This window comes from Molothrus aeneus, chromosome 9, assembly GCF_037042795.1.
Source record: "Molothrus aeneus isolate 106 chromosome 9, BPBGC_Maene_1.0, whole genome shotgun sequence".
Taxonomy (NCBI): domain Eukaryota; kingdom Metazoa; phylum Chordata; class Aves; order Passeriformes; family Icteridae; genus Molothrus; species Molothrus aeneus.
Window position 1 is genome coordinate 30621428 of NC_089654.1, and position 27968 is coordinate 30649395.

Consider the following 27968-nt stretch of genomic DNA (forward strand, 5'->3'; position numbering starts at 1 on the left):
AAGTTACCAGTGATCTGAAGGGGGGAGCACAATTCTGGAGTGTAAGGTATGTTAATTAGGAGCCATGGTGTATGCAGAGGGCAGGATAAATGCCTTGTCTGTGTTCACAGCTGTGCTGAAGAAAGGGCTTGATGAAGGTGAAGAAGGGTGGGAGAGCCATTGGGAGAGGAAGGAAGCCTCAGCAGCTGAGGCAGTTCTCCTCTGTCCTGGAGTGCTGCCAGACTCCTGTGCCTTTGGATTCTCAGGTTAACTAAACTTTCCATGGTGTCAGGACCCAGGACATTGCTCTGGCTGCCCTGGGTGATTCCACACCCTGGCAAGGGGCTCAGAGACCTTGGCACAGAGTCAAAGACACCTGTGCCTTTGATTTTAGCCCATGGAAACAATTACCAACTTTGTGTGAGGATTTACCAGCCACAAGAGCTTGAGTAGAATGATAGTGAATTTTTCACAGGGTGAAAAAGTAGAATTTGGGGTTTTTAGAATGGAGGTTCAAGAAGCAAGATGCAGGAATCTGGGTGTGTCCTGTCCTTCTTCTCCTTCCTCTTGTCCTCCATCTTCTGCTGGGGTGGTGACACTGTTTGATTGGTTTAGAGTAGAGACAGACTGTCTAACATAGGTGGTAGGTATTGGAAAATTATTGTAAATAAAGTACACGGAGTTCTTAGTATAAAAAGTTAACACCACCCCAAGGGCAGGGACTGTGCCACAACCCGACCTGCTGGACAGATCTCAGCAGGTCAGAGAAAGAATGGAACAGATAAGAGAAAATAAACAACCTTGAAAAGCAGAACTGACAAATCTCGACTTCTTCAGTCATGGGGCTGGGAAGAAAGAGACTTTTCAATACCTCGGGAGCCATTTCAACCACAGAAACCCAAGACCATGGAGGGCTGAGCACAGGGTTGCAAGTTGTTGAGCTGTGCTGGGTAGATGTATCCACGAAGTGCTTTATAGTAACTCCTAAATTTTGTGAAAATCGTGTCTTGGAAGTCTCAGTTAAGGCATCCAAAAGCAATGGAAGCATTTTACTTACATCTCCTTGTTTTCATTTCCCATTTGTGGCCCAGCAGCGATGCTATTATCTTGTCTCACATGGGTCATTAGGGAAGATAACTTGTTTATCTTCAAGATAAAAATTCTGCTTTTAGAAGGGGATTTGAATGATGTGTGACAAATAAGGCTATGGTTTCCCTCTGAAGAACAAACAGAATAATGTGCCATTTGAAAGGAAAAGGAATAGCATGTGGAGTGAGCACCAGCCAATCTGTGCCCTTGGTGAGACAGATTAGGAAGGGAAACATTTTGGTTGCATAATGCTAGACCTTATACACATGGGAGGGTCAAATTAGTGTTGTTCAGGCAGCTTGAATTCTGGCACTTTTTAACTTTGAATGCCAGAGTTTCCAACTTTAGCATTTATCCTGCTGGGCTGTGCATTAGAGGTGTAAAACACGCTTCCTGCCATGTGCTCTGAGCAGCACTGCCACTGAAAGGCAATGCTTTTTTCCCCCCTGTTAAATGACTTAATGTTTTGTGTTGCTCTTCCAACAACAGTTACTTTAGACATTTTACATGCATGGTAGTCAGGCTGGTGAGAAATAACATGGGAGCTGGCATTAATATTGCAGAGAAGAGCAGATCTGATGATGTATTGCATTATATATGGGGCTCCAGCACCTAAATGCAGGAGGCCTGGAGGCTCACACAAGAAAGCTTGAAGGAGCTGAATGATCCAGAGTGCTGGAATTGTGATGGTGGTTGTTCAGAGGAGGTTGAAAGAATGGGTTTAATATGAAGTATACCCTTGATGCTGCTCTGTGATGAGCAGGGTCTGATATGTAGGCAGCCCTTTTCTGAGCTGACCTGACCCTGCCAGAGACTCCTGGACTGCTGCTTTCCCCTTGGTGCCCTGCCATCACCCAGATGGATGGTGGAGCAAGAATGGGCTTTAAACCTCCCTGGGATGTGGTGGTTGAAAGGTTTATTCTCTCTCTCTAGCTGTCTCTGGTGTTTTGGTGGTGTCATGTCAGGAGCAAAGTGGCTGCTGTGCTGCAGTGTTGTTGTGAGGGTCCCCAGGACGAGGTGAGAGATGAGAATTGACTCCAAGTTCTCAGAAGGCTGATTTATGATATGATATGATATGATCTATGATATGATATTATATGAGAATTATATACTAAAACTATACTAAAGAAAGAGAAAGGAGACATCAGAAGGCCAGACAAGAATGATAATAAAAACTCATGACTGACCAGAGTCTGACACAGCTGGCTGTGATTGGTCATTAATTAAAAACAATTCACAGGCAACCAATCAAAGATGCACCTGTTGGTGAGCAACCTCCAGAGCACATTCCAAGCACTCAGATAATTATTGTTTACATTTCTTTCCTGAGGCTTCTCAGCTTCTCAGGAGAAAAATCCTGGCAAAGGGATTTTTCAGAAAATTGGTGACATTGCTATGCTGGGATGGGTGGAGTTGCAGAGCCCCCAGGGAGGGGACGTTCTGTTGGAAATCCATATTTACATACATGTGAAGATGCTCAACACAATCCCTTGAAGTGCTGTGTCTTCCTAGTGGGACTGCTTTGATCCCCTTTAAAATTCAGGATAGTTATTACTCGTTGCTTTTCTGTGAGGAGGCTCTGTTGGTTTGAAGCTTGGTGCACTGAAGGTTGTTGGGGTTGGAAAAAGCTCTGGTGGATTTTGTTCCTTCTGCCTGTGTACCTGAGAACCCCTCCCCACCCTTCCTGGAGCAGCAGTGGGTGCTGTTTTACAAGAGGTGATTTGGTGGTTGTTATGTATTTCCTGCAGAATGGGAGAGAGGCTACTGAGAAAACAATTTAAAGCAGAAATCCAAAGAATGCTGGGCAATTCAGACATAATTTTTCTTCCTCACATTTCATTGCAAGGCAAGAGTAAGTGCTAAGAAAGCAAAGGAGCTGTCAGTGACAGCATGTGCTGCCCACCCTGTGCTACATGGTAGGAACAAAGAATATTTTTCCTGCCTTTTATAATGATTCACTTTACAGGAGGAGAGGGTAGGCTGCCATGTCATTTTCCTTCCGAAATGCTGTGGGCAAATGGTTTTCAGTTCCTTTCCTGACATTTTTACATAAAACATGGTTTGCTGTAGGAGTTATTAAAACTTCTTGGAAACAGTGGATCCAGGTACTCATTTGCAAAACTGAGGCAGAACAGATTCTAGCCTTGTCATCCATGTAAATTCAGGAAGAATTACAGAGGTCAAATGGCTTCAAAGCTGCTTTTAGGCAGTGTCTGCTTGTAGCCAAGTTCCTGATCCTTCTTAAGAAAGGGAGATCTTGGAAATCTCTGCCCTGCTGTGCACTGTGGAAGCAAGAGCAGTCAAATTGTGTGAGATAATGGATATTGGGAGTTTCTAAGGCAGACTGAAGTTGATTTTAGAAGGGAAGGCTGAAAAAAAGTTTAATATAAATGACTTTGAATACTTTGTGTAGTCTCCTCTTGGGGCAGGCAATGGACCAGTTGTCTTGGGTGAGGAATTCTCTCCTAACTTCCCTGTTGATCCCTGTGGTGCTGCGGCTGGAGGTTTTACTCACCCTCCAGAAGCAGGGAGGTTGGCTTCCAAATCCTGCCTGGAAAATGGACAAGCACTTTCCAGAACCATGGAAAGCTGGAGCTCAGAGTGGAAGTTCAGGCTTGACAGGAGAAAGGAGAGTTAATTGAGGGAGAGTGAAGAGGCTAGAAATGTATGAATGACTCTTCCTCATGCTGTAGGAAGAAAGAAGCCTCTGCAGGAGCTAAACTGCTCTAAATCTCAAAATGTGAATATGATCAAAACAATTCTCTTTCCCTGCAACTGGCTGTGGCATCAGATGGTTTCTGCTCCTCTGATGCCTGCTGTTCCCAGCTGGTTCAGTTCCACGTGCTCTGGGACAGGCACTTTCCACCTCTGCAGTGCCTCAGATCCTGCTGCTGGTTCTCTTTCAAAGCAGTGTGGAGTGTCCCATCCCAGGAGGAGGCAGGGACATGTCATTAAGGAGCTTTGAGGAAGGCAGGAGGCACAGAGAATGAGCCTGTGTTTGTGTAGCACTGAAGGAAAATCCCAACATCCTTGTGGCCAAATTGGTTACAGGGGTGTGCATAAGGGAGCAGTGGGGAATTGTTTGGGCCACTGAGCTCACATTGGTGTCTGGCTGTTGGTGGGGTCCCTCTGGGCTCAGCTGGTGGTGCAGTGCCCTTTAGCAATAGCTGGGGGCTCAGGGGGGCAGAGGGTTGCCCAGGAGTCAGCAGTGACTGCATCGTGAGCACTGCCAGCTGGAATGCTGGGAGGGCAAGGCAGGAACCCTGCCCCTCTGCCCATCCCTGTGAGGGCAAGGCAGGAATCCTGCCCCTCTGCCCATCCCTGTGAGGGCAAGGCAGGAATCCTGCCCCTCTGCCCATCCCTGTGAGGGCAAGGCAGGAATCCTGCCCCTCTGCCCATCCCTGTGAGGGCAAGGCAGGAATCCTGCCCCTCTGCCCATCCCTGGCAGGGCAGTGCAGGAATCCTGCCCCTCTGCTGAGTCCCTGGGAATGCAATGCAGGAATCCTGCCCCTCTGCCCATCCCTGTGAGGGCAAGGCAGGAATCCTGCCCCTCTGCTAAGTCCCTGGGAGTGCAATGCAGGAATCCTGCCCCTCTGCCCATCCCTGTGAGGGCAAGGCAGGAACCCTGCCCCTCTGCCCATCCCTGTGAGGGCAAGGCAGGAACCCTGCCCCTCTGCCCATCCCTGTGAGGGCAAGGCAGGAATCCTGCCCCTCTGCTGAGTCCCTGGGAGTGCAATGCAGGAATCCTGCCCCTCTGCTGAGTCCCTGGGAGTGCAATGCAGGAATCCTGCCCCTCTGCCCATCCTGCCCCTCTGCTGAGTCCCTGGGAGTGCAATGCAGGAATCCTGCCCCTCTGCACATCCTGAGTGCTTGGTGTCCCTGTCCCAGCACAAGGACCAGGAGCAAATCCAGTAAGCTCTCTGAGGTGGTCAGAGCTGGAGCATGGACCAAGCCCTTCTCAGAGGTGCACTGGGACAGGAGAAGAGGCAGCAGGCACAAGTTGGAACATGAGAAATTCTGGCCAGGTAAAACAGGAAAAAAATGCTGTGAATTGATCAAACTCTGGAACCAGATCCTGGAGAAGCGGTGACCTCTGTGCTGATGGTGTTCTGGACTTGCTGGGCAGAGCCCTGAGCACCTTGCTTTGAGCAGCAGATTGGATTAGAGACCTCCAGAGGCTCCTTCCCACCTGTGTGGTTCAGCAGTGTTGGCATGGAACCAGCTCCTACAGCTCCCAGGCACTAGCTTATCATCAGCCATGAATCACTTAGTTGTTGAACTTTTTACCCAATTTCACTTTCCCACTTCCCCTTCTTGGGAAGGATGCTCTGGGTTTTTTTTTTTTATTACTCCAGACAGATTTAGTGCTAAAATATTTCTTTAGATATTTTTTTAAGCAAGGTGGCCTCTGGCTGCAGTTAGTGTCCAGTTGGAGGGAACTGGCAGCATTATATAGCAACACTAAAGCAAATCATTCTACCTTATAGCATTATTACCTTGATCTGAAAATATCCCCAGGCTGCAATTTGTCACTAATATTGCTTTTAGCTAAACTTATCCATACAAAAAGGAAGGAGTTAATAGAGCTGCAGTTCTGTAGTTGCCATTGCCATTTTTTTGGGGATGAGTTATTGCTTAGCACATTTTACTGACCAAGCTTATAGAGTTCTTGGACCTTGAAAAATGATGCAGTGGTTTATCACAGACTCCATAAATTGTTGGACTATGTAGCAGCAATATGTTAGACTCCTCCACCACAGGAAAGGAAGGTGTCTCTGAAGCACATGAAGCACAGGATATCCATACTGCACTGGTGTGAGCACAAGGTTGTGATTGCCAGCAGCAGAACTGATACAATGATACTGAGCTTCACTGCTGCTTCTGTGCTTTTGCTTGTTTTATGCCATACTTAACATAATTTGAATGCTGTGACAGTGACAATGACAGTGATATACTAGAATGTAATTCCACCTGAGACAATGCAGCTGGAATTAATAAGCTGGAGAGACAAGGCTGAGGTATTTTGTCATCACTTTTTTTCATTCAACTTTTTTGTTCTTTTCCTGGTGGAAGTGCTGGCAAACCCAGTTGGGGGGAGCAAGCTGTGCAGCTCAGGGGATGCTTTGGGTCAGCACGGGGAGGAGAGGCAGGCACTGTGGTCCCACAGTGCTACAGCAAAGGTTGGAGCAGCATCATCCCCGATGCCTGTAAGCTGAAGATGGAACTGCCATGAGCAGCTGAAGCTGCTGTGGTGGCAGGAGTGTCCTGTATCCACATCCAAATCCCCTGGTCATGCTGTGCTGCCTATTGCCTTCCTGGCAGAGGAGACTCAGAGTGGGAGTGCCTTACTTGCCGATAGTTTTTGGTGATGGAGTCAGAAAGGATCTGCTGGTGCAGCCTATTGGATCTTATCTGGGGTATTGGACCCTGAAGGACAAATTTAATATCAGGGGAAAAAAGTTTGGGTGAGGAGCTTTAAAACTCCTGAGTCATCTCTTGAATTGTGCCTTGAAGCTCACAGTAGTCAGTAGAAAGGGCAGAGCTGCTTGAGGAGTGTACCCTGTTGTTGTTCTCATGCCAAAGAGAAATGAGTTATCAGCTTCTGACAGAAAAGAAGCTTCCCACTCTTCTTTTGTGCCAAAGTACAGCTATTGATGAGGGCTGATCCTGAAGTGCCCCAGAAACTATGATGATCTTGTTATCCCTAACTGGGGCCTTGTGCCTGCATCCACCTCTGAATCAAAAATACACTTAACCCATGCAGAAAGTCAAGGAGGACAGGACCACTCCTCTCTCCAGCCTCACTGCTCATTAAAGAAGCAGACCACAGTTAAATTCATATGTTGCAATGTCTCTGAACTGTTGCTGGAAAGCTGAACTGACCTGTGCTGCTTTTCTGCATGTGAGAATGCAGCTCAGCTTGTGAGTAGACTGGTAGAGCTGTTTTTACAGCCTTGTAAAATTAAACTTTCTGTGCAATTGGCCCATAATGTTAACTCAGCTCTCCTGGCAGGTATTTTTGTTTTTTTAAATAGCCAAGGAAAATAGAGTTATAAAATCAGCTGTTACTCATGTTTTGCAAGAGATTTGGATTTGTGGTTCTTTTTAAAGTTTGTTGCTTAATTTAAAGGAGTATGAAAGAGACTAGCAAGAGAAATTAATTGACATGAGGAACTCTAGCAGACTTTAAATTAGTAGTTTCTCTAGTCAGTAACACATTTTAAAATGTGTGAAAATACCTGCATGCACAAACAGTCTATGATGGCTTGTCAAAGAGCCAGGCTGGGAGAAACTGTACTCATATCAAGTGGCAATCTTAGACTAATCCACATCTCGAACATGTTTTTAAATTAATTGTTTGTGGCCTGTTAAAAATACTGGGAAATGGGCAAGTAAATGGGGGGGAGGAAAAGAAAAAAATGAGTATGGATAGATAATGCTTTGTTCTGTGTACAGAAACAGTCTGAATAAAAGCAGAAGAATAATGGTCTTTTTTTGACATCAGCTGCATGGGGGTTTTGGTTGGCAGTACAATAATAACAGCTGTCAGGAAGTACTGTGATACAATTTGATGCTTTTCTTTGAAATCCTCTAGCTGAGATTTCTCTAAAGTGTGATTTTTGGTATCTACTGAATGTGCTTTAACTGAGCTACAGGTACTTGGTACTGCCTGAAAATTTAGCTTTTCAGGGATGCCAGGTTAGGTACCCAAAGTCATGGGTACCTTTAGGGAAGAAAATATGTACCTTTTTCATTCTTACATTATTGATCTTGGCTGTTGAAGTGTAAAACTTCAGGCTTCTTTTTCCTGGTATTTTTCCCACGTTTTAATACGTTTCCATGGGGAAAATGCCAAGTGGTCCCTTCATTGACCCGTTCCTCTGCAAATGAATGCCATTGATACATCCCAGTTCACTGCCTATCACTGTGAAAGCTGTAATACAATTTTTATCTGCCAAACGCCTCATTCTGTTTGTTTTAAATATCATTTTCTCTCAGTTGCATTTTAAACAGCTGTTTTCTGAATCCCTCCACAAATAGCAGTTACATTTTATCATGATGGTCTTTGTCATTTAAGTTTTTAACTAGTGGTTTGATTTCCTGCTCCCTGAGATAGCTCAACTGGAGTTTGAGCTGTAGTGGTGTGAAACTGGTGTTGGTGGCTGGAAAGGTCCCATATTTTGGTGTAGGTGTCAGAGATTTTGCACATATCCAGGCATCTGGAATTTTACTCAGGCACCCAGAACTGTTGTGTTTTGTATTTTATGTATTGTGTCTTCTGCAAAAGATTGAAGTCCTGCTTCTCATCCACTTCTGTCCTCCAAGAGCCTTTCAGATCCACTGCCTTGTGATGGTTGGGCTGCAGTGCTCCTCCTGCTCTCTCTTGGCTTTCAGTGGTATTTCACAGGCAGAGAAATTAGAGAAGGTCTTTATTTGCCTTGTGCCTAGAGGCTGCCTGTTGTTCTGTGGGTTTGTGCTCTTCAGCTGCTTGTATTTCACACTACTCTAGCGTGACTTTCTAGTTTTCAGGCCTGTTTATTTTTGTTTTAGCCTTCAAGGGATATGTGGCAATGTCTTAAATCAGCTTTGCATCTGGAAAAATCACAGTGTGGAGCTGAAACTTGGAACACTGAGTGTGTCCACCTACAGTGTTGTTTGTTTGTCCCAACCTGAGATGGTTGTGATACTGAGATTTGCTCAGTTTCTTTTGGTGAAACTTAGCCATGCCAAAGTTCAATTTGGGTTGTGTGGGCCATTTTAAACCAAATTTAAACCTGAAAACCTGCTTGCTAAGAGGCTCTAAATTGTCAAGGTTTGCAGGTTTTTTCAGTTAAGGTAGTTTTGTATTGGTAGAGGAGAAGATGTGTTGAATTCTTTTTGTTTCATCTGATACTTGGTTGGGTCTCTAAAGTTTTAATCCCAGTTATGGTTTATATCTGGTACCATAAATGGTATAACTTCCATGAATGTTTACTCCTTTTCTTTGCATTTTTTTGGAATGGACTTCTCCACTTAGCTTCTCTCCTGTGCTTGTGAGATATTCAGAGCTGGAACTCAGATTACCCAACTGCACATTGAATAAAGCCCTTACCTATTAAACAATTATTGAATAGTCTAGGTAGCTTCCCCATACAAGCTTTCCTGCTAAGCCAACCCTGTCTCAAGCCTTGAGAAATTCTCCAGAGATGTTGGCATTTGGGTGAGGTTTGCAGGGCTCAGGAGTTCAGTGCAAGTTTTCTGTCTACAGACATATATGAACAGTGATGAATTAGCAGTGTTTTGTCTCTGAGCCAAGAAACAGAATTTATTGCTGAAAGTCCATTTTTTTTTGTCTGTCTAACAATAAAATGATTTTCTGAACATTTAGGCAGGGCAATTTTTGATTAAAAATAGTTTTGCCAGTGCTATGGATGTTGAATTATGAGCTGTGGGCATCGGAGATTAAATACTTGTTGCAGGGAGCTCTCTGGAACTGAGCCTGTGAAAAGGGTGCATTATGCTGCAAATTTATTAAATATTGATTTCCATAACAGTCTACAGGCACTAATGATTTTTCTAATATGGTGGTAAATAATAAGAAAGAGATTAATATCTCTACAGAAAAAGTAATTGCAAATATGTTTAAACAACATACGAATTACACTTGGGGATGCTGTGGAAGATTCAGCTTTGGCCTCTTGTTGAGTATCACAGGATGGGCAGGGATGGAAAGGACCTCTGGAGGCGCCTAGTCCAACCTCCCTGCTCAAGGAGGGAGCACATTACAGGGCTGTGTGCAGCTGGCTTTTGAGTATTTTCAGGGAAGTGTCCAAAACCACCTCAGTGTTCTTGTCACCTTCTGCTGCTGAAGCTCCCCCTGTTTCCTGAAGTCTGTGATCTGTGCTGGGGGCTGGATGTTTGGCTTTGGAGGTCACAGCCATGTGCTGGAGGAAGCAAGGCATGCTCTTCACAGAGTTAGCATCCTTCTGCATCACACTGGGGTTTCCTGGCAGCCTGCTCTGAGCCAGCTCAGCCAGGCACAGTTCACCCTCTGTAGCAAAGCTGTTGCTTGCACCAGGGGTGGTTTCTTTACAAAGGCTCAAAGAAGTTGTTCCTGCAAAGCTTTTGCTCTCAGCATTCATTATGGAATTGCCTCTCCACAGAGATTAGCAATTTGAATTTGTCGTTACTTTTTCAGTCAGTGTAAATATTTTAAAGCAATAACTTCCTCCAGAAGAATGAAGGAAATGGATTTGGTTGTCTTAATTTTGTGTAGAGGGAAACACATTTTTCAGGCATTATCCTTAAGCATCACTTAGATACCCACGTGAGGCACTTTTTTGACTCACTGCTTCGCTTTTTTCATGAAACAAAATTGATGCTCTTCTACAGGCTTCAGTCTTTAAATTTCATTAGGAGGTGTGACATCGAGTCCTCAGTTCACTGAAAATGGGCTGCCAGCTTTAGTTACAGCTTGGGAATTTGTTTTATGTTTTGAGAGGTTGGTGTAGCATCAGAGGTAGAAGTGCTCGTGGCACGTGTGTGAACTTTTGTTGGTAGTAAATGAACAAGAAGTGGTGCTGTGTTTGGGGGGTAAATGAACAAGGACTGGTGCTGTGTTTGGGGGGTAAATGAACAAGGACTGGTGCTGTGTTTGGGGGGGTAAATGAGCAAGGAGTGGTGCTGTGTTTGGGGGGTAAATGACCAAGAAGTGGTGCTGTGTTTGGGGGGTAAATGAGCAAGGACTGGTGCTGTGTTTGGGGGGTAAATGAACAAGGACTGGTGCTGTGTTTGGGGGGTAAATGAACAAGGAGTGGTGCTGTGTTTGGGGGGTAAATGAACAAGGAGTGGTGCTGTGTTTGGGGGGTAAATGAACGAGAAGTGGTGCTGTGTTTGGGGGGGTAAATGAACGAGAAGTGGTGCTATGTTTGGGGGTAAATGACCAAGAAGTGGTGCTGTGTTTGGGGGGTAAATGAACGAGAAGTGGTGCTATGTTTGGGAGGTAAATGAACAAGGAGTGGTGCTGTGTTTGGGGGGTAAATGAACAAGGAGTGGTGCTGTGTTTGGGGGGAGAAGTGGTGCTGTGTTTGGGCGGGATGCAGAGGCACAATTTGGGCTTTGGTTTCTGAAATGCCAGCTCCGGGATGTGTAACCTAAGAAAACATGCACAATTGTGGCCTCAAAGTCTCAAAATGCAGAGTTTGTTAAAGAACAAAGCTCGTGCAAAGCATGAGGCTGGGGGAAGGAAGCTGCCTGACAGAAATGTTCATTCCAAAGCGTAGGCATGTCTGAGTGAAAACCTGTCAGACCTGTCACCCCTGGGGCATATGGACCCCGTCTTTGTGACCAAATTCAGGGCACATGGACATACAATCCATTGTCCCTTCCCAACCTTGAACATTTATTTGTTTTTATGATTTTTGCTAAGGTATCTCAAGGATATTTGTAGTACATTATTTTTTTATTGCGTTCTGCTTTATTCTCCATGCTTCAATAACATCAAAGTCTTGCAAGGCCTGTAAAAAAAGGATGGCAGAGGATATTGGCATTCAGGAGCAGTGCCTTAAGTCCCTCAGGGTGGAAACTCAAATGCTGGCTATTGCAGGCCTGCCTGAGGCTGCCACGGTGTATTGCAGCTCTGCTGGAAACTGTCCTCCAAGGACTGCTGGAGTCATCCCATTACTGATTTATGGCTGAAGCTTTCCAGCACACAGTTGCTGGCCTGCTGTTTCTGAGGGTGTTAAAACCTGAGTGAAAGGTGAGTTTGCTGTAAGTGGGTGAGTCAGATGAAGGCTTTCACACAAGCTGCTCGAGTTTTGTGCAACTTGTGAAGCAGTTAAAAAAAAAAGGCAACAACAGCACCCAAATACAAAAGATGCCAAAGGGTTTCAGATTAGGAGACTGCTCAGGAAGCTTTGATTGTTGGTAAGGTCAGTTAACTGCAGCAGATCCTGTAGAGGTTTGGTGAAGTTCAGAACCATATCCTTTCAGTTGTGCTGTGAAAGCAAGTGGCATATGGTGCTTCTAACATTCTGGTGAGAATAAAGATGATGACTGTGTTTTTATTAAGATCACTCTTTTTTGAAGGCTCAGAATGAAAAACTCCCCATCCCAACCTTCAGCCCTCTTTAGCTGCAATAAAAGTATTCATACTGCAATCACTCACAGCTCGTGACCACATTGCAGAGCTACTTTAAAATCAAGTAACTTCACTGTTGCCTGAATATTTAATCAACTTTTTGGCTGGGTTTTCTTGCAAGCCTCAGATGCCATAATGTAAGCCATTGGTGCTGTAGATGTACCTATGGAAAAAAAAAGGGAGAAAAGAAAAAAGGAGACAGAAATCCATTCTTCCACCTTTTATATCCCAGCTGAGCTTGGAACTGGCAGAATCATTAAGCGTAATGCCAAGTGTCTGGTGTGTGAGCAAATGTGTAATAATTGTATTTTGGATCCAGCAGTGTTTTAGGGCAAACTGCATACAATTTCCAGCAGTTACTCTTGCAAAGTGATTTCCTTTCTTTGGTTCCATTACCGTCAAGTAATATCTGCATAGTAAAATTGCAAACTCAGCTCATGCTTTGTACTTACTTAAATTATGTTATGTACTAAGTAACTAAAGCAAACAAAGCTAGTAGAAGATAGTTGTCTGTATAAAATGTAGTCCATAAAATGGATTTAGCTGGTACTGGTCTGGTCTTTATCATTCTCCTCAAGGCCCTACACTCTTTGTGGTCATTTTAAGAAGTCGCCCTTGGTGTCAGATTGGTGTTAAAATTGTTCATTTCAAAAGTATGGTCAGGACCAGAATTGTTAAAGCTGGTGAGCTGTGATTTATAACAAATTTGTTCACCTTACCATTCTTTACAAGAGCTTTTTTTTTACTGGTATGTAAATACTTAGTGGAATGTCTCCTTCACCGTATATGTGTATGCATACATGTGTATCATGCATATATTTGTGAAAAAAATATAATTTGTGTACCTCTAATGCAGCATCTCTCCTTTGAGTGCTCTCAGACAAAGGGAGGGATTCCTCATGCAGCAGATGATGCAGTTTATGAAATACATAACATTTTACAGGGAGTTCTTCCATGCTGTTTCAGAGTGAAGGGATGGACAGGGAAAAATACTTTTGCAGAAACAGCTTATTTTGGTGGTCAAGAAGTGTAGAAGATTAGAAGCTGGTCATTCACTAAGCATGTCTATCAGAACTGCGTCTCTTTGTTCCCTCAAAACAATAGGAAACTCACATTTCTGTGTGGAAAAGCTGATGAAGTTGGTACATTTGGGGTGAGGGATAAATCAGTGCTACTGGGAGAAGTGTTTTACTTCACCTTTCCCCATCTGTTTTTAAAATGTTCTTGTAAAGCCACCCAGTGTTGTCCCATGTACCACTCACACTCTTTTTGTACCTTTTTCAGGCTAAGCACACATTTCACGCAGTTCTCAAGTGGCCAAAGTTACCTGATTTCCTTTCTTTTGTCTCCTCTCCTGTAGCTGTTACAGCTCCTGGAGTCTGAGAGCACGCAGCTGGAAGCCTTTCTGGAATGGAAGCAACTGGAAGCAGTTTACTGGCAGTGGATGGTAACAAATCAAACTGATTTTGAGGGGTGCATCTTTCTTGACTTTAACATAGCTGGCTACTCCCAAGGGCCCTTAAGTCCCACAAAACTAAATGTTGCAAACCATCTGTTCAACAGCACTTGAGAGAAAGAAAAAAAAGTCTTGGTAAAGTAAGGAATGTTTTCATAGTTCTGTGATAGATGAGTAATGTGGTGATTGATCTCACAATTAACAGACAAATATCATGTATAGATGTTAAGAAAAGTTTTATAGATTTATAGTTCTGTTTTACCCCCTTGCATTGTTATCAGGGGACAGCCTGGGTTTGGGACATCTGGAAGGGTCAGCTTGTCAATGTAGCAGCACCTGACCTCCAGTCAGGATTTGAGGAAGTAAACTCCACAGTTCTCTTTCATTCCTGTTTTCTTCAGTGGGACTCACCCAGCTAAGTTGAGGAATTGCAGGGCAGAATGGCAGAATTTCATATAGTTAACACAAATGAAAAGGTCTGGTCTTAATGTTTTTTAATAGTTTTTAAACATAGCAGTTGCACATTTTTGTAAAATTAAATGGCTTTTCAGAAGAGGGCCTCTGAGCTTTATTGCAGTCTTGAGAACAACTAAATTTGCAGGCAGCTGATATTGAAAACAACTTCATTTTTCCCCAGCCAAATAGTGTGTTGACATTGCTGATTTCCCCTTGAACTGTGTTGAATGATCATAAGAAAATCAATAACCCTTTCTCTCTGCATCTTAGGATTTCTCAAGTGAGTGCAAACGATGCCATCCATCTCACTTCTCTCTACCACTTTTGCCCATTCAGTGTTGCTGAAATAATTCTTTAGCACACCACATTAGCTCTATGAGCTTACAGAATTTTGAGAATCAGTTGAGCTGACTGCTAATTGCCCATGTGCCTTTTTCTACACTAAAAGCAAGGCAAAGGGCAGTGTGAAATTGCCTCACCTGTCTTGAAGAGTACTTCCAATTTCCATTAGTTCTCTAATGGTTTTTGCTTTACATGTTTACCATCTTAAGCTTTTTTGGAAAGCATCAACATTAGCACAGGCCTGGCTCCCGGGGGGAAAATATAACTGCAATTATTTCTGTGTATCCACCAAAACATTTGCCTTTGACGTGTTGAAGAGTGTTAGCCTGCTTTCTGGAGTTAAGTTCTAAAGAAATACTTGAAAACTGACCAGCAGCATCTTTATAAGCCACTCAGTGTGCTGGATGGTGAATTTGCCTTTTTCTTTTGTTTCTCTGCTGATGGTGGTTGTTCCTGTATGCAGTGGGGTGTATGGGGATGAGATGTACCTAGAAAAGACAGTAGTTTTCTCTTTGTACCAAACTTGTGTTTTGCTTTGCTGATCTGATGGATGGGGTGGTTCTTGCACAGCTGCTGCCTGCTGGTGGTGGGCAGGAGCACCACAGCATGGCATGACTGCAGTAATCACAGAATATCCTCAGCTGGAAGGGATCCACAAGGACCATGGAGTCCAACTCCTGGCCCTGCACAAGACAGCCCAAAAATCCCACCACGTGCCTGAGAACATTGTCTGAATGTTAATGTTACAATTCTGTAATTTAATCAATTACAAAATAAGGCATCAACAGAAGAACCCCAAACAGCCCAAGCCCTGTGCTTTATCTCTTTGCAGTTTGTTATCCTGTCCGTGTCCCTGCTGTGTCTGTGTTCTCAGGAGCTGGGCCATGGTGCTGCTTTGTGCCAATTCCCAGCACCAGTGCTTGCCTAGAAAGGAGCTATTGCAGGGTGTCCTATGCCATTCTTAGCTGTCTTATGAAGCTTTCTCTTGCATGAGTCTAAGAATTTCTTGCTCTGAATTAAGCCAGTTTTTAACCTACCTTCTGAGAAAAGAGAGAAAGAGGAGAAAAAAATAAAATTTCCCATCCTCTTTATAGCAATCTTTTATATAAGTGAAGGTTGTTAGCATGTCACTGCCGTCCCAGTCCCTGTTTCTAGGCTAAGCTAAAGTTTTGATGTCTTTATGTGTCCTTGTAGGCCATACATTCGAGCTTTTGATGTTTGTTGCTGCTCTCATCTGGGACTTTCCCTCCTGTTTGTCTGTGTTTAACTTCAAGTGCCTCACCTGTAAGTCAGCATTACAGTCAGCACTCTTCTATCCCTGGGACTCGTGGTTATGGTTTGTGACACGGTGCTTGACTTGAGCAGTGTGACATTGGTGACTTCTGGCTCTCTGGCATCTCCTCCAGCAGTGCTGCTGCTGTGCAGTAATGATGCTCTTGGATTTTCCTTGCTCGTGCATAGACCACGCTGCTCAACTGCTGAATTTCCTGCCAGTGCTTCTAAATTACTCCTTCAATTGCTAAAGATAATTTTGGATGCAAATTATGTCCTTAAAAGAGATTATGACCTCTCCTATTGAATGTCTTCTTGATAACAGTATGGAAATAAATATTTAATATTCTGTGAGTGAGGCCTATGTCCTTTAGTTATGCTGTGCTATTCAGGCTTGAAAAATGTGTGTTTCTGCACAGTCTGTGCACCAGAGTGTATAGATGGGCTCTGAATGTTTTGTTTAAATGCTTTTGGGGTTTTTTGTGTTTTTTTTTTTTTCCTTGAGTGTTTGAAATAGCAGTTGCTACCTTGGAAGGCAATTGCACAGTTAATTATCAAACCAGCTAGATGGTCATGGTCAAGCAGAGCTGTCAGCTCCTGACCAGTCTGGAGCAGGGATCCCTGGATGTTTCTCAGTTTGTGGAGTTTTCCATGGGCACAAGTGACCCTGTGGGTGTTAGAGCAGGGGGGGCTCTCCTGGACAGTGTGAACATGTACCTCCCTGGTCATCACTTTGTTGCCAAAAGCCCTAGAAGTGCATCCAAGCTCAGAATTTGAGAGGAAGGGCATATCCAGGCTGCTGCAGTGCTGATCACCTCCATCTCAGGAGTGTTACTTTATGCTTTAGTGCAGTGCAGAGTAGCTGACTGTGCAGTGCTTTCTAAAATAAGCTGGGTTAGCAACATAAGTTTTCTGTTAACTTGGAAATATGTTATAGTGAACTGAGGGGGTTCTCTCTCAAAATAACTCTGAAATTGTGGAGCAACTGTAGATTGAGATGGCAGCAGTGAATTCCTAGCTAAGAATTACCACAAGGATGGAGGGAACCATTTTAGCTCCTGCTGAAAAGTAACTTTTATTGTTTTTTGTTTAGGAAACTGTGTTGGATGATATGGCTGAGGAGGGAAATATGTGTGAGTCCCAGGATGCTGATGTGGAGAAAAGAAGGCTGCCAGAGGTGACCTCCTGCTGCCCCTGGGCTGCCAAGCTGGCTGGGCAAATGGACAGATTATCCAGGGACCTGCTGGCTCTCCAGGAGCAGCTGCATCAGCTCGTGGCTCAGAGAAAGGCTTCCTGGTGGGAGAAGGTAAGGGCTGGGGTGCTGCTCATCACCACTGCAGATGGTTTAATCCTGCATTTTTCAGCTCTCTGTCCATGGCCTGTCATGGGCAGGGCCCTGCGGCTGCCCTGTGCCACCCTTGCTGCAGTCACGGTGCCAGGGCTGCAGGGCTCTGTTGTGCCCACAGCCTGCCCAGTGCTCTTCCAAACACAAAGCATCTGTCCCAGAGGGGACAAACAAAACCACAGTTCTCCTGGAAGGGCAGGCTTCAAAGCACAGGCACTGCAGAGGAGAGGAGAAAAGATAAAGAAAAGAGAAGGAGTCATGGCAGCCCCCAGAGGGGATGGATGCAGCAGGCTGAAAGCAGTGGTAATGGTCACAGTGAGAAAATGAAGTATTTACAGGGAAAGAGGCCAGAGCTTGTCATCTTTCATTGAATTAGGAGTCTTTGAAATGTCTGATGGGGAAGAGGAATTTGAAACCTGTGAAGTGAGGGAAGAGACTGAGCCCAAGATTTGATGGCAGAACAGACTGGCTGTGGGAGGCTGGCTGTGGAGGAAAGCAGGTGATACGAAGGAAGTGTGCCTGGTATTTGCTGTACAAGGATGGGGAGACACTGGGAAGCACCCAGAGTGGTGGTGGGGCATAAATAAAGGAGGTTTAGGTAATGTAGATGTGGAAGGTGAATCTGAGTATCAACATCCTGGCACAAGGAGAACAATGAAGATGCAGGCATAAAAAACTAGTGATTCTTTCCAGGCAGCAAGTGGACAGAAGGCTACCAGAGAATTTATAATACCTGTGGGTGGAGAAAAAGTGAAAGAAACTGTTGGGATGACAGAGCAGTAATAAAATTACTGTATCACCACTTTGTGTCTGTCTTAACTCAGGAGAGGGTTTTTTTAGCCCAGAGTATTTGATTTTTTTTTCTTTTCAGGACAGAGGGGAGTGTGTGGTTTTAGATTGGGGTGTTGGTAGACAGGATTGCAGATCAGCTGACAAAATGGAAAATGGCAGGTTGTCACATCAAAAAGTATCTGCCCAAGAGTTCAAAAGGTGGCTGGTGTGGGAAAAGAGAGCTAATTGCTCTCTTCCACCTTAAGCATAAGGAGCTAATTAGGATCAGTTGGACAGGGAAGGCACCAGGAGCTGCTGCTTCACACAAAGTACAAAACATAGGCACCACAGGGCACTGTGGGTATAAGCAGCGTACACGGGTTTGAAATCTGCTGTACACGTTCTTGGGAGTTGAAATCCATCAAAGACTATAAAATATGCAGATACAAATTGCAACCTTATGAGTTAGTGGGAGAACAAATCATTGCAGGCTGGGGGAATATCCTGAGGAAGCATATCCATGTATTTACATTTGTCTCAGAGCCTTCTCTGGGCACTTGCTGTCACTCACTGTCAGTGACAGGGTACTGGACTAGGCAGATCTCTAGAATCATCAGATTTGCTTGTTCCTGGGCAAAATGGACATGACTGTTGTGGGACCACTCAGACCTCGAATTCTAAAAATAAAATTTCCAGTGCATGATTTCTAAAGCAAGATATGCTCTGACTTCTCTTATATGTTACAATATATATGATGTTAGGTGTTACATAATATCACACTGATTTTTTTTTAAATAATTAAATTCAGGGTTTAAGTCCAGAAAGATTTAACTGATGATTTCTTCTTTGAAATAGATGCACTGATTGCATTTGAATAATGGTTGGTCTTGTTCCAGTGTTTCTGAGATTCTCTGGATGTCATATGAGTTTGTGACTGTGATAAATGGAGTACATCTTAAGTGTGTTGTTAAAAGGCTGGTTTACCACAAATGCCTTCTCTTCTACATATGCCCTGAAACAGAATTGTTTTGTAATGCTACATGACTGCATTTTTTGGAATGCTTGGGGTCAGATGACTCTCCATCAATCCTCTTTATATCAAGCCTTGCTTTGCATAGTGCTGCTGCTTTTGTGATGCTTTCTTCCTGTGGTCTGTCCTTTTTTCCCACAGCCAGGATGCTTGCTGAATGCAGGCTCCTCTATCAAGTGCATGTTTCTGACCCCTTCTTTTCCCTGGAGAAATAAGCTTATCAAATCTTTCCTTCTATATTATTTTTTAATCAAACAAAGAGAAGGCACAGCGGTAGCTGAAGCCATTATCGCTAACTTTGTATCTTGCAGTACTGAGACATCTGGAAATTATCTTGGCTCCTACAGGCATGCCCAGCTGAGGGCCAGCAGAGTTTATTACAGCTCTTATGTCCACTTCCTTGTACTTGACAAAGAACCTGATAATCCACAGTGTGTTTGTGCCTGTTGTTGCCCGTAGGCCTGATGTCTGTGCCAGGGCACTGGGTAGGAACTGTTTGAGCAGCAGAATTGAGAGCTGAAACATGATGGACAGGGGGAGAGACAGCACAGTTCCTGCAGGGGGGAAGGATGGCTGGGATCTGCTGGAGTACTCTGCAGGGAGGAATGATGGCTGGGATCTGCTGAGTTCCTGCAGGGAGGAATGATGGCTGGGATCTGCTGAGTTCCTGCAGGGAGGAATGATGGCTGGGATCTGCTGAGTTCCTGCAGGGGGGAATGATGGCTGGGATCTGCTGGAGTACTCTGCAGGGAGGAATGATGGCTGGGATCTGCGGAGTTCCTGCAGGGGGGAATGATGGCTGGGATCTGCTGAGTTCCTGCAGGGAGGAATGATGGCTGGGATCTGCAGAGTTCCTGCAGGGAGGAATGATGGCTGGGATCTGCTGAGTTCCTGCAGGGGGGAAGGATGGCTGGGATCTGCTGAGTTCCTGCAGGGGGGAATGATGGCTGGGATCTGCGGAGTTCCTGCGGGGAGGAATGATGGCTGGGATCTGCTGAGTTCCTGCAGGGAGGAATGATGGCTGGGATCTGCGGAGTTCCTGCAGGGGGGAATGATGGCTGGGATCTGCTGGAGTACTCTGCAGGGAGGAATGATGGCTGGGATCTGCGGAGTTCCTGCAGGGGGGAAGGATGGCTGGGATCTGCTGAGTTCCTGCAGGGGGGAAGGATGGCTGGGATCTGCTGGAGCTCTCTGCAGGGAGGAATGATGGCTGGGATCTGCTGAGTTCCTGCAGGGGGGAATGATGGCTGGGATCTGCGGAGTTCCTGCAGGGGGGAATGATGGCTGGGATCTGCAGAGTTCCTGCAGGGAGGAATGATGGCTGGGATCTGCTGAGTTCCTGCAGGGAGGAATGATGGCTGGGATCTGCTGAGTTCCTGCAGGGGGGAATGATGGCTGGGATCTGCTGAGTTCCTGCAGGGAGGAATGATGGCTGGGATCTGCTGAGTTCCTGCAGGGGGGAATGATGGCTGGGATCTGCTGGAGTACTCTGCAGGGAGGAATGATGGCTGGGATCTGCGGAGTTCCTGCAGGGAGGAATGATGGCTGGGATCTGCGGAGTTCCTGCAGGGGGGAATGATGGCTGGGATCTGCTGAGTTCCTGCAGGGGGGAATGATGGCTGGGATCTGCTGAGTTCCTGCAGGGAGGAATGATGGCTGGGATCTGCTGAGTTCCTGCAGGGGGGAATGATGGCTGGGATCTGCTGGAGTACTCTGCCGGGAGGAATGATGGCTGGGATCTGCGGAGTTCCTGCAGGGAGGAATGATGGCTGGGATCTGCGGAGTTCCTGCAGGGAGGAATGATGGCTGGGATCTGCGGAGTTCCTGCAGGGGGGAATGATGGCTGGGATCTGCTGAGTTCCTGCAGGGGGGAATGATGGCTGGGATCTGCTGAGTTCCTGCAGGGGGGAATGATGGCTGGGATCTGCTGAGTTCCTGCAGGGGGGAATGATGGCTGGGATCTGCTGAGTTCCTGCAGGGGGGAAGGATGGCTGGGATCTGCTGGAGTTCCTGCAGGGGGGAAGGATGGCTGGGATCTGCTGGAGTTCCTGCAGGGGGGAAGGATGGCTGGGATCTGCTGGAGTTCCTGCAGGGGGGAAGGATGGCTGGGATCTGCTGGAGTTCCTGCAGGGGGGAAGGATGGCTGGGATCTGCTGGAGCTCTCTGCAGGGACCGGTGAGCGTGTGGGCAGGGGTGGCTGCATTGGTTCCATTTGCAAATGGCATTTGATGAAGGCCCTGTGTCCTGGGTTGACTATATGATGCTTTTATCCCCAATCATCTGTTCTGCTTATGCTGAATAATAAGTTTTGCACCTTTAAGACTTGTTCCAGAGAGTGAAGGGGTTGAAGACCTGTTCCAAAGAGAGAAGAAGCGTGCAGTTTGTTTTCAGACACTGCACGCACTCCTCCACATTCCTGCTCCTGACTGTGTTGTCTGTGGATGAACAGACAGTGGGACAGAGCTCTCCTTTGCTTTTAGTTAGTTTTAGCTTGTTGAGGCAAAGAAGTTCCCTGGACTGTGTTTTTTTTTCTTTTTTCCCTTTTCTTTGGATCTCTTGAAACCTGCTCTGGACTGAACATCCAGAAGAGCACCGGCAGCTGCACCTGTGGCCCACTGGGCTGGGCCCGGCCCGCAACATTTCCAGCACTGAGGGACTGATCAGAGCCTGAGTGAGCTGAACTGCAACCCAGGGAGGGACTTTCTCAGTTTGTCATCTCTTTTGGAGCAACAAGGGGTTTTATTATTTAATGTTGTTTAGGTTTTATTGTTTAATAAATAGGTTTTTCCACTTTTCTCTAAGGAGGTATTTTCTCCCGGACTGGTTGTGGAGAAAATTGGGCCAATTGAATCTGCTTTCCTAGAGGAGGCCCTTTGGGGGTTCTCTCCCAAATTTGCCCTAAACCAGGACACCCTGAAAAGATGTTGAGCAAAAATAAACTGCCCACGGGGCTGTGTTCCCTCTCCCCCTTGAGCAAACAGCAGCAGGAAGCCAGGAGGAGGTGGCTGGGATGGGTTGGTGGAGGTCACTGGTGCAGCCAAAAACCAGGCCAGGCAAAACCAATCAGGGCAGCATGGCGAGGTGCCCACGTGGAGAGAGGAGACTGAATCCCTAGAAGCAACAGCAAAGGATTATTGAGGGTCCTTGTGCCGAGTAGGGAAGTGGTAAAACATCAGAAAAACTGCATGGAGATAAATCCAGGCTAACACATCTGAAGCAAGCATCATAATTTTACATGTGTTTCTTTGGATTGTCATGGCACGCGAGCGAGCTCTGTGGAAAGGGCAGCGGTCAGAAACACTAAACTGGATCCTAACACTGTTAGGGAAGCAGAAAAAAAGCAAAACCTAAAACATTCCCGTCTCTTTCTGGAATGTGCTGTGTGGTGCTGGTCCCATTCATAAATTAAAATAAAAGGTGTTTGAGCTGGAAAGGAACAGGGAGGGGACGCGGTGATGACCCAAGTTGTGAAAGGGTTCTTCTGAGGAAACTTACTGGGCTCCTTGCATAAGAAGAGGAGAGAATGGAGAGGGGTATCACGATGGAGCAGGAGGAAGCATTTTTTATGTTCTTCTGATGCTCCTTGGTTTTCATGATGGGTGAACCTAGAGGAAATTACTCCACCTGCTCTAAGACTGTGGTTTGGGCTTGAAAGCCTGTTGAAGTGTCTTTCATTTAGGAAAGCCTGCAGTTGATTAATCTATTTATTTTGGACTGTGCAGAGGTATTTCAGATGGGTTAAAGTCATTGCTATGCCACAATGCCTGGTTTGCACCACTGAATGTAATTTATGATTCAGGATGTGGTTTCAGGGGGGCTGAATCTATTTGTTGGAAGTTTGATCATTTGCACACTGTGATTCTAGTAGTTAAAACTATCAATCTTAAGTCTCTTAAAATTAAGAAAATTATTTTGCTTCTTTTATTTTGTTTCATTTTTCATTTCCTTGTTTTCTTTTGTTTGTTTCTGCCTACCCCCAGCTGTTTCTTTGGTTATGTGCTTGGAATGACCCTGAAATGACTTAACCTTTCAGAGACATTCACTAGAAGACATTTGAATGCTGCCACGGGATTTGGGTGATTTGTGAAACCCTGATTAATAGGACATTTTAACTGATACCCATCTCTAGGCAGCAGTGTTCAGTACCTTGGAGGAGAAAAGGCATATGACAGAGGTGTGATCTGAATATGGGGCTTTCTTTCTGTTAGCTTTGCTCTTTTCTGTGCAGTACTGGGCAAATAATCATTTCTTTGGTGACATTTTGGGGATCTGGAAATGATCAAAAAGGGGAGGGAAATGGTTAAGCTTTAAGAACATTTCTTCTCTCAGAAACAAACTTAACTCTAAGAGATGACATCTAATCCCAGAAGAGAACTTGTTTGTTTGCTTTTTCCTTTCTGAATATTCTGTTACCTGCTCCTCTATTAGAGGGGAGGATTTGATTTCAGTCTGTGTTAAAACGTTTGGCATCCACAAGCTGAAATGCAGAATGTTTGACTCCAAGTGGTAATTGTTTCAGTTCTTGTCACATAAATGCTGGTACCATTCCCAGCTTTTGCTGAGACTTGGGATATTGTATCCTGGGAGCCTCTGTGTTCTCCTGCATTTAAAAGCAAGGCAGACTCCTTTGGGATGGTGGTATGACTGGGATGGAGCTTGCTCATGCATACATCTCTGAGGCACAGAGCAGGAAGGCTTGCAGCCATTAATCTGAGCTAGAACAGGCTCTTTCCACACCAGAATTCCACCCAGAAGTTCTGGTGGCTGTTCTTGCTTGGCTGGTGGTGTCTGAGCACCCAGGTGAGACTGCAGTCCCTGACCTGGACCAGACCTCCATAATCACAGTGAGAGGCCACTGGAACCTACATTTTGTCCTTGTTTCTGTGTTTTTCTCCTGATCCATCTCCTCCCCTCCATTCAGTAATCTCCAGCCTTCCCAAACCCTAGCAGCTGTTTCCTGGGTAGGGATGGGAGGATGCAGGGCTGCCCCGTGTTGGAAGAGATGCCCTTTGAATTCACAGTGGGCTGGGGAGGGGCTGGACAGGACAGGGATGTTTTGTTTTCCCTTTCTGGGGACAGGGTGGGATGCAAGGGTGGCAGGAATGGCCTGGGGCACCCAGTCAGGTGAAGGTGGTGGGGACTGAAACACAGAGGCACTTTCACTCCATCACTCCATGATGAACTCCACTCATTATGAGTTCTGTGGTTCATATAAACATTTTGCCATTGTCAGCTCATCACAGCACACTGCCAGAGACCTTGTAGAGTCTACAAAGGAGAGATCTTTCTTCTAAGGTTCTTACATTTATACAAGACTAAATGGTTTTTGATTGCTTTTGATTTAAGGCTTCAATATTTGGAGTAGGAAGCAGCTCCAGAAGCTGATGCTGGAACATGATCTTACTTCCCTTGTGGTTGGGTTTTTTGTTTCTCTTACCAAGATTGAATTGAATTTTATCAACTCAGAAAAATGCACTTCCAAAGTTTTTCTTTATGCCTTATAATGATTGGAGAGGGGGGTGAGGAGTTGTGGGTCCCTAGTAGCCACTGCTAGGAAAAGATAAATCTTGTTGCTGTCTGCAGCATGTGAATGGTGAGGGGCACGGCTGGGGCTGGGCTGGCTCCCTGGGCTGAGTTCCTTCCTGCACTGCTGCAGGGCTGGGGTGTGTTTCCCTTGCCTTAAACCAGGGATTTGTGGCAAAGCTACAGCTGAGCTCTCGCTGAAGAACTCTCTGAGACTTGTCAAAACCACCTTTTTTTTGGTGTGGGGTTTTTTTCTGTTATTTTTTTGTGAGCACACTGTTCCCATTTCATCTTTGCTGTTGCTGCTGTTGATTCTGGTTCCCTGGGCTTTTTGCTAATATGAAGATGTTAGTGTAGTGAGCAGTTAATTATCCATGCTGTCTGGGGTGCAGGAAGTGGAGGAGTGCTGGGGAATGGTTCAGTGCTGGTGGATTTCCTCAGTCAGCATATTCCCTTTCCTGCTCCCAGAACGTTTCTGTGCTCCACTTTGTATTTGCAAGCCTCCATCTGGAGCCCTGAGCAGCTGTCAGTGGAGCTCCTCATGCGAAAAGGAATTGAAGAACTAGCAAGACCACAAGAGCAGCTTTTGGAAGTGCATGGTTGGCTGGGCCCAGATGCCTGGGTAGGGAGGGAACCCACAGAGATCAACCCAAACATCCATCAAAGGCAGCAGTGGGGGACACAGACAGGAGGAGGGCAGGGAGGGACAAGTCTGCTGGCTCTTATGTGCAGTTCTTAGTTAAATGTAGGATTAAATCTGCTGCTGGTGGAATTGCTGTGGCTCTAGCAGATTTAGGCCATGAGAAAACATGAAGCTGCTGTAAACAGTAGGAAGTAAATACTGATCTTTACATTTGCTCTTTGCTCTTGGATTGCCTTGCATTGGCTTGTTCCTCAGTCATCAATATTCCTGGCAGGAGATCCGAGGCTGTTTGTTTGTGCTGAGTGCCTGCAGAGATCCAGGTGGAAGGCAGTGTGCTCTCTCTCCTGATGGAAGGAGAAAGGGAATCACACCTGTGCACTGGTTCTCCTTTTGACAGCAGGATCTAAAATCTGCTTTAGACCTGAAGTCCCAGGTTGGCCTGGTTTAGGGCTGGGATGCAGGTGAAAAGTTACTGTACAGAAGCAGAGCTGGAAGATTGTTTGAAGGACTCTTGCTCACTTCTAAGAACTCTGTGTAGGCTGGCCAGGCTTGAATAGTCAACGTTAAGCTTGCAGCATACAAAGAGTTGGAAAGAGAAGTGTTTATTCTTTGTTTGCAGATGCAACTTTTTGTGCAGATTGCTGAAAGAGTGACGAGCTCCGAGTGTGAGACACAGAGGCACTCTGTGTACCAGTGGCTAAATCAGCAAACTGATTTCAAACACACACAAAAACTGTAACTGGAAATAAATTACCTAGCCTGACATTTTTCATGGGGCTTACGTAGGCTAAAAGACTGCAGCTCCTTGGGGAGGAGGGGAACATGAAAAATTCGAGTGCCGTCTCCTGTTCTGTGTGCAGAACTCTGGGGTTTGAAGGAAGCAAAGTGGGTGAAAGTTTTTCTTGCTTCCCAGAAGTTTTCCCTTCCTTACCAAAATGCAGAATGTTTGCTCAGGTGACAGGATCAGTTAAAGTATAATAAATAACCAGGGTTAATATTTTACTTGCATTATTTATGAAGATGTTGGCTACTGACCAAGGCAATGAAACATGTAATAAATGCAGCTGGAGAATTATACTCCAGTAAATTTCAGATGAGCTTTATTTAATGATAGAGTGTAAAAAACCCCATTGCAATGAGAGAAGCCACTGTTTTGTAGCCACTGTAAATGTTTTAGTGCATTTTTAAGAAATAAGTGTAGCACTTAGGCTCTCACAGCTAAAGCACACAATAAAACAAGGATGGAGACTAGGAATGTCTGCAGGGCTCAGATGCACAAGATATGGAAGCACAGGTCCCAGCACTGCTATTTTTTGAAAAGCTTCAAGGCTGATGGGTGGGATTTGAGGCACCAGAAACCAAAGTTACTGGATTTTGTCTTGCAAGTGGTGAGCCACAAGAGCACACATCCTCCACAAGGGCAGCACCTCGGGCTCCCAGCTAATTCTGGCTGGCAGAGGCTGTGTTAAACCCCCCAGCCAGAGGCTCATTGTAGACAGCTCCACCTGGAGCTCTGTCAGGGTGTTTTACTGCACCTTTAGGGTGGGATTTGGGGACAGGAACTTGCAGGAGGTACCAGGCTGCCTTTGCAGCTCCAGGCAGGCTGTGGGGATGGGTTCCCCTCTGCCAGCAGGAGCTGGGGTCACTGAGTGCCTCGCAGCACTGCTGGGGTTGGTTTGGGGTTTTTGTTTTTGGTGAGGTGCTTTTAGAAGGATTCTTTGCATCCAGGCATTCAAAGCTTAACTTTGTTTCCTTTGTTCTTGAAACCTTGGCCTTGTTCTCTCAGTTGCCTGCCTGAAATCAAGGGTACTTGATCATAAGAGAAGAAAGTATCCACCTTGTTTCTGTCTTTGTCCCTTGTGCTTGTGGAAGAGCTGACATAAAAGTACATCTGTAATTTAGTGTCGTCACATATCTTCTCTCCAGCCAGAAATGCATCTAAATAAAGCCTGAGTACTCTTCTGAGCTCCAAAGTCACCATTTCCCTTCAATTTACTGGCTCTCTCAGCCCTGAGAGCTGTTTGATTGTCTCCCTTTGCAGGCTGGCTGTAGGGCCTGGTCTTTAGCTGCTGTAGGAGTCCCAGGGGCCATCCAGGCAGCCTCACATCCACCTGCAGCTGCTCCTCACCCTCAGACTGGGAGATAACAGACCCTGTGAATCATTGTGAGAGCAGTGGCTTTAGAAAATGTCTGCACTGAACCTCTCTGACAGTGTTTTCTGTAGAAAATCTCCACCTGGGAGTTAAAGTTCCTTTTCCTTGTGCCATAGCTCTGGGTAGGCTGTGTTGCTGGAATGACCTTTACTGCTCTGGATCCCAAAAGTTGGGATAGGAGCTGCAGGACTGGCTGCTGGGGGAGGTTCTGCAGTGCTCATGCAAAGCCCCTGGAAGGGACAAGGGAGTATTTTCTAACTGGGAACAAAACCAGTTTTGGGGGTGAACAAATGCCCTATAAGTCATGGTGGCTTTTGGGGGCTTTGTTTTTGTTTGTAATTCTTGGGAAGAAAAACCTTTTTCTGAAAATTTGTATGACTAGGTGGTAATACCTTCCTCTCTTCTCTGTATTTTAGGAGTGCTTTGTATGAACATTGCTTTTGTTGGCTGTCCTTACAAGGACCCCATTGCTTGGATTTCAAGTTTTACATCCTGTTCTCTCGAAGCAGGATGATTCAGACAAGTGCAGGGCACAAGCAGCACTCTTTCTGAAGTGGCTACTTCCATGCTGTGCAGTGATAAAAGTATTCTAAAAGCAAAGTGAGACCCTCCAAGCCTCTGCAGGCCACTTGGATCTGAGATGATCTATCATCAGTGTTTGTTTCTGCTGCCCAAGATAAAAGTTTGGTAGAAAAAATTGAAAAGTAAGTGAGCAATTTATTATCCAAAGCAATACTTGTCTGTTGCCTTTCTTTGCAATTTGTAGTTGTCAGGATCTTTTTCAGAGTAG

General features: G+C 45.4%; 1 protein-coding gene across 1 annotated transcript in view; it reads left to right on the forward strand.

Moving 5' to 3' along the window:
- The window catches only part of TEDC1 (tubulin epsilon and delta complex 1), a 71613-nt gene that overhangs the window by 31809 nt on the left and 11836 nt on the right, over positions 1-27968 (forward strand). Inside the window, exons 6-7 of the mRNA XM_066555762.1 lie at positions 13548-13634; positions 16807-17019. Of these exons, the coding sequence (XP_066411859.1) occupies positions 13548-13634; positions 16807-17019 (300 nt within the window). The remainder of the gene's footprint in view (positions 1-13547; positions 13635-16806; positions 17020-27968) is intronic.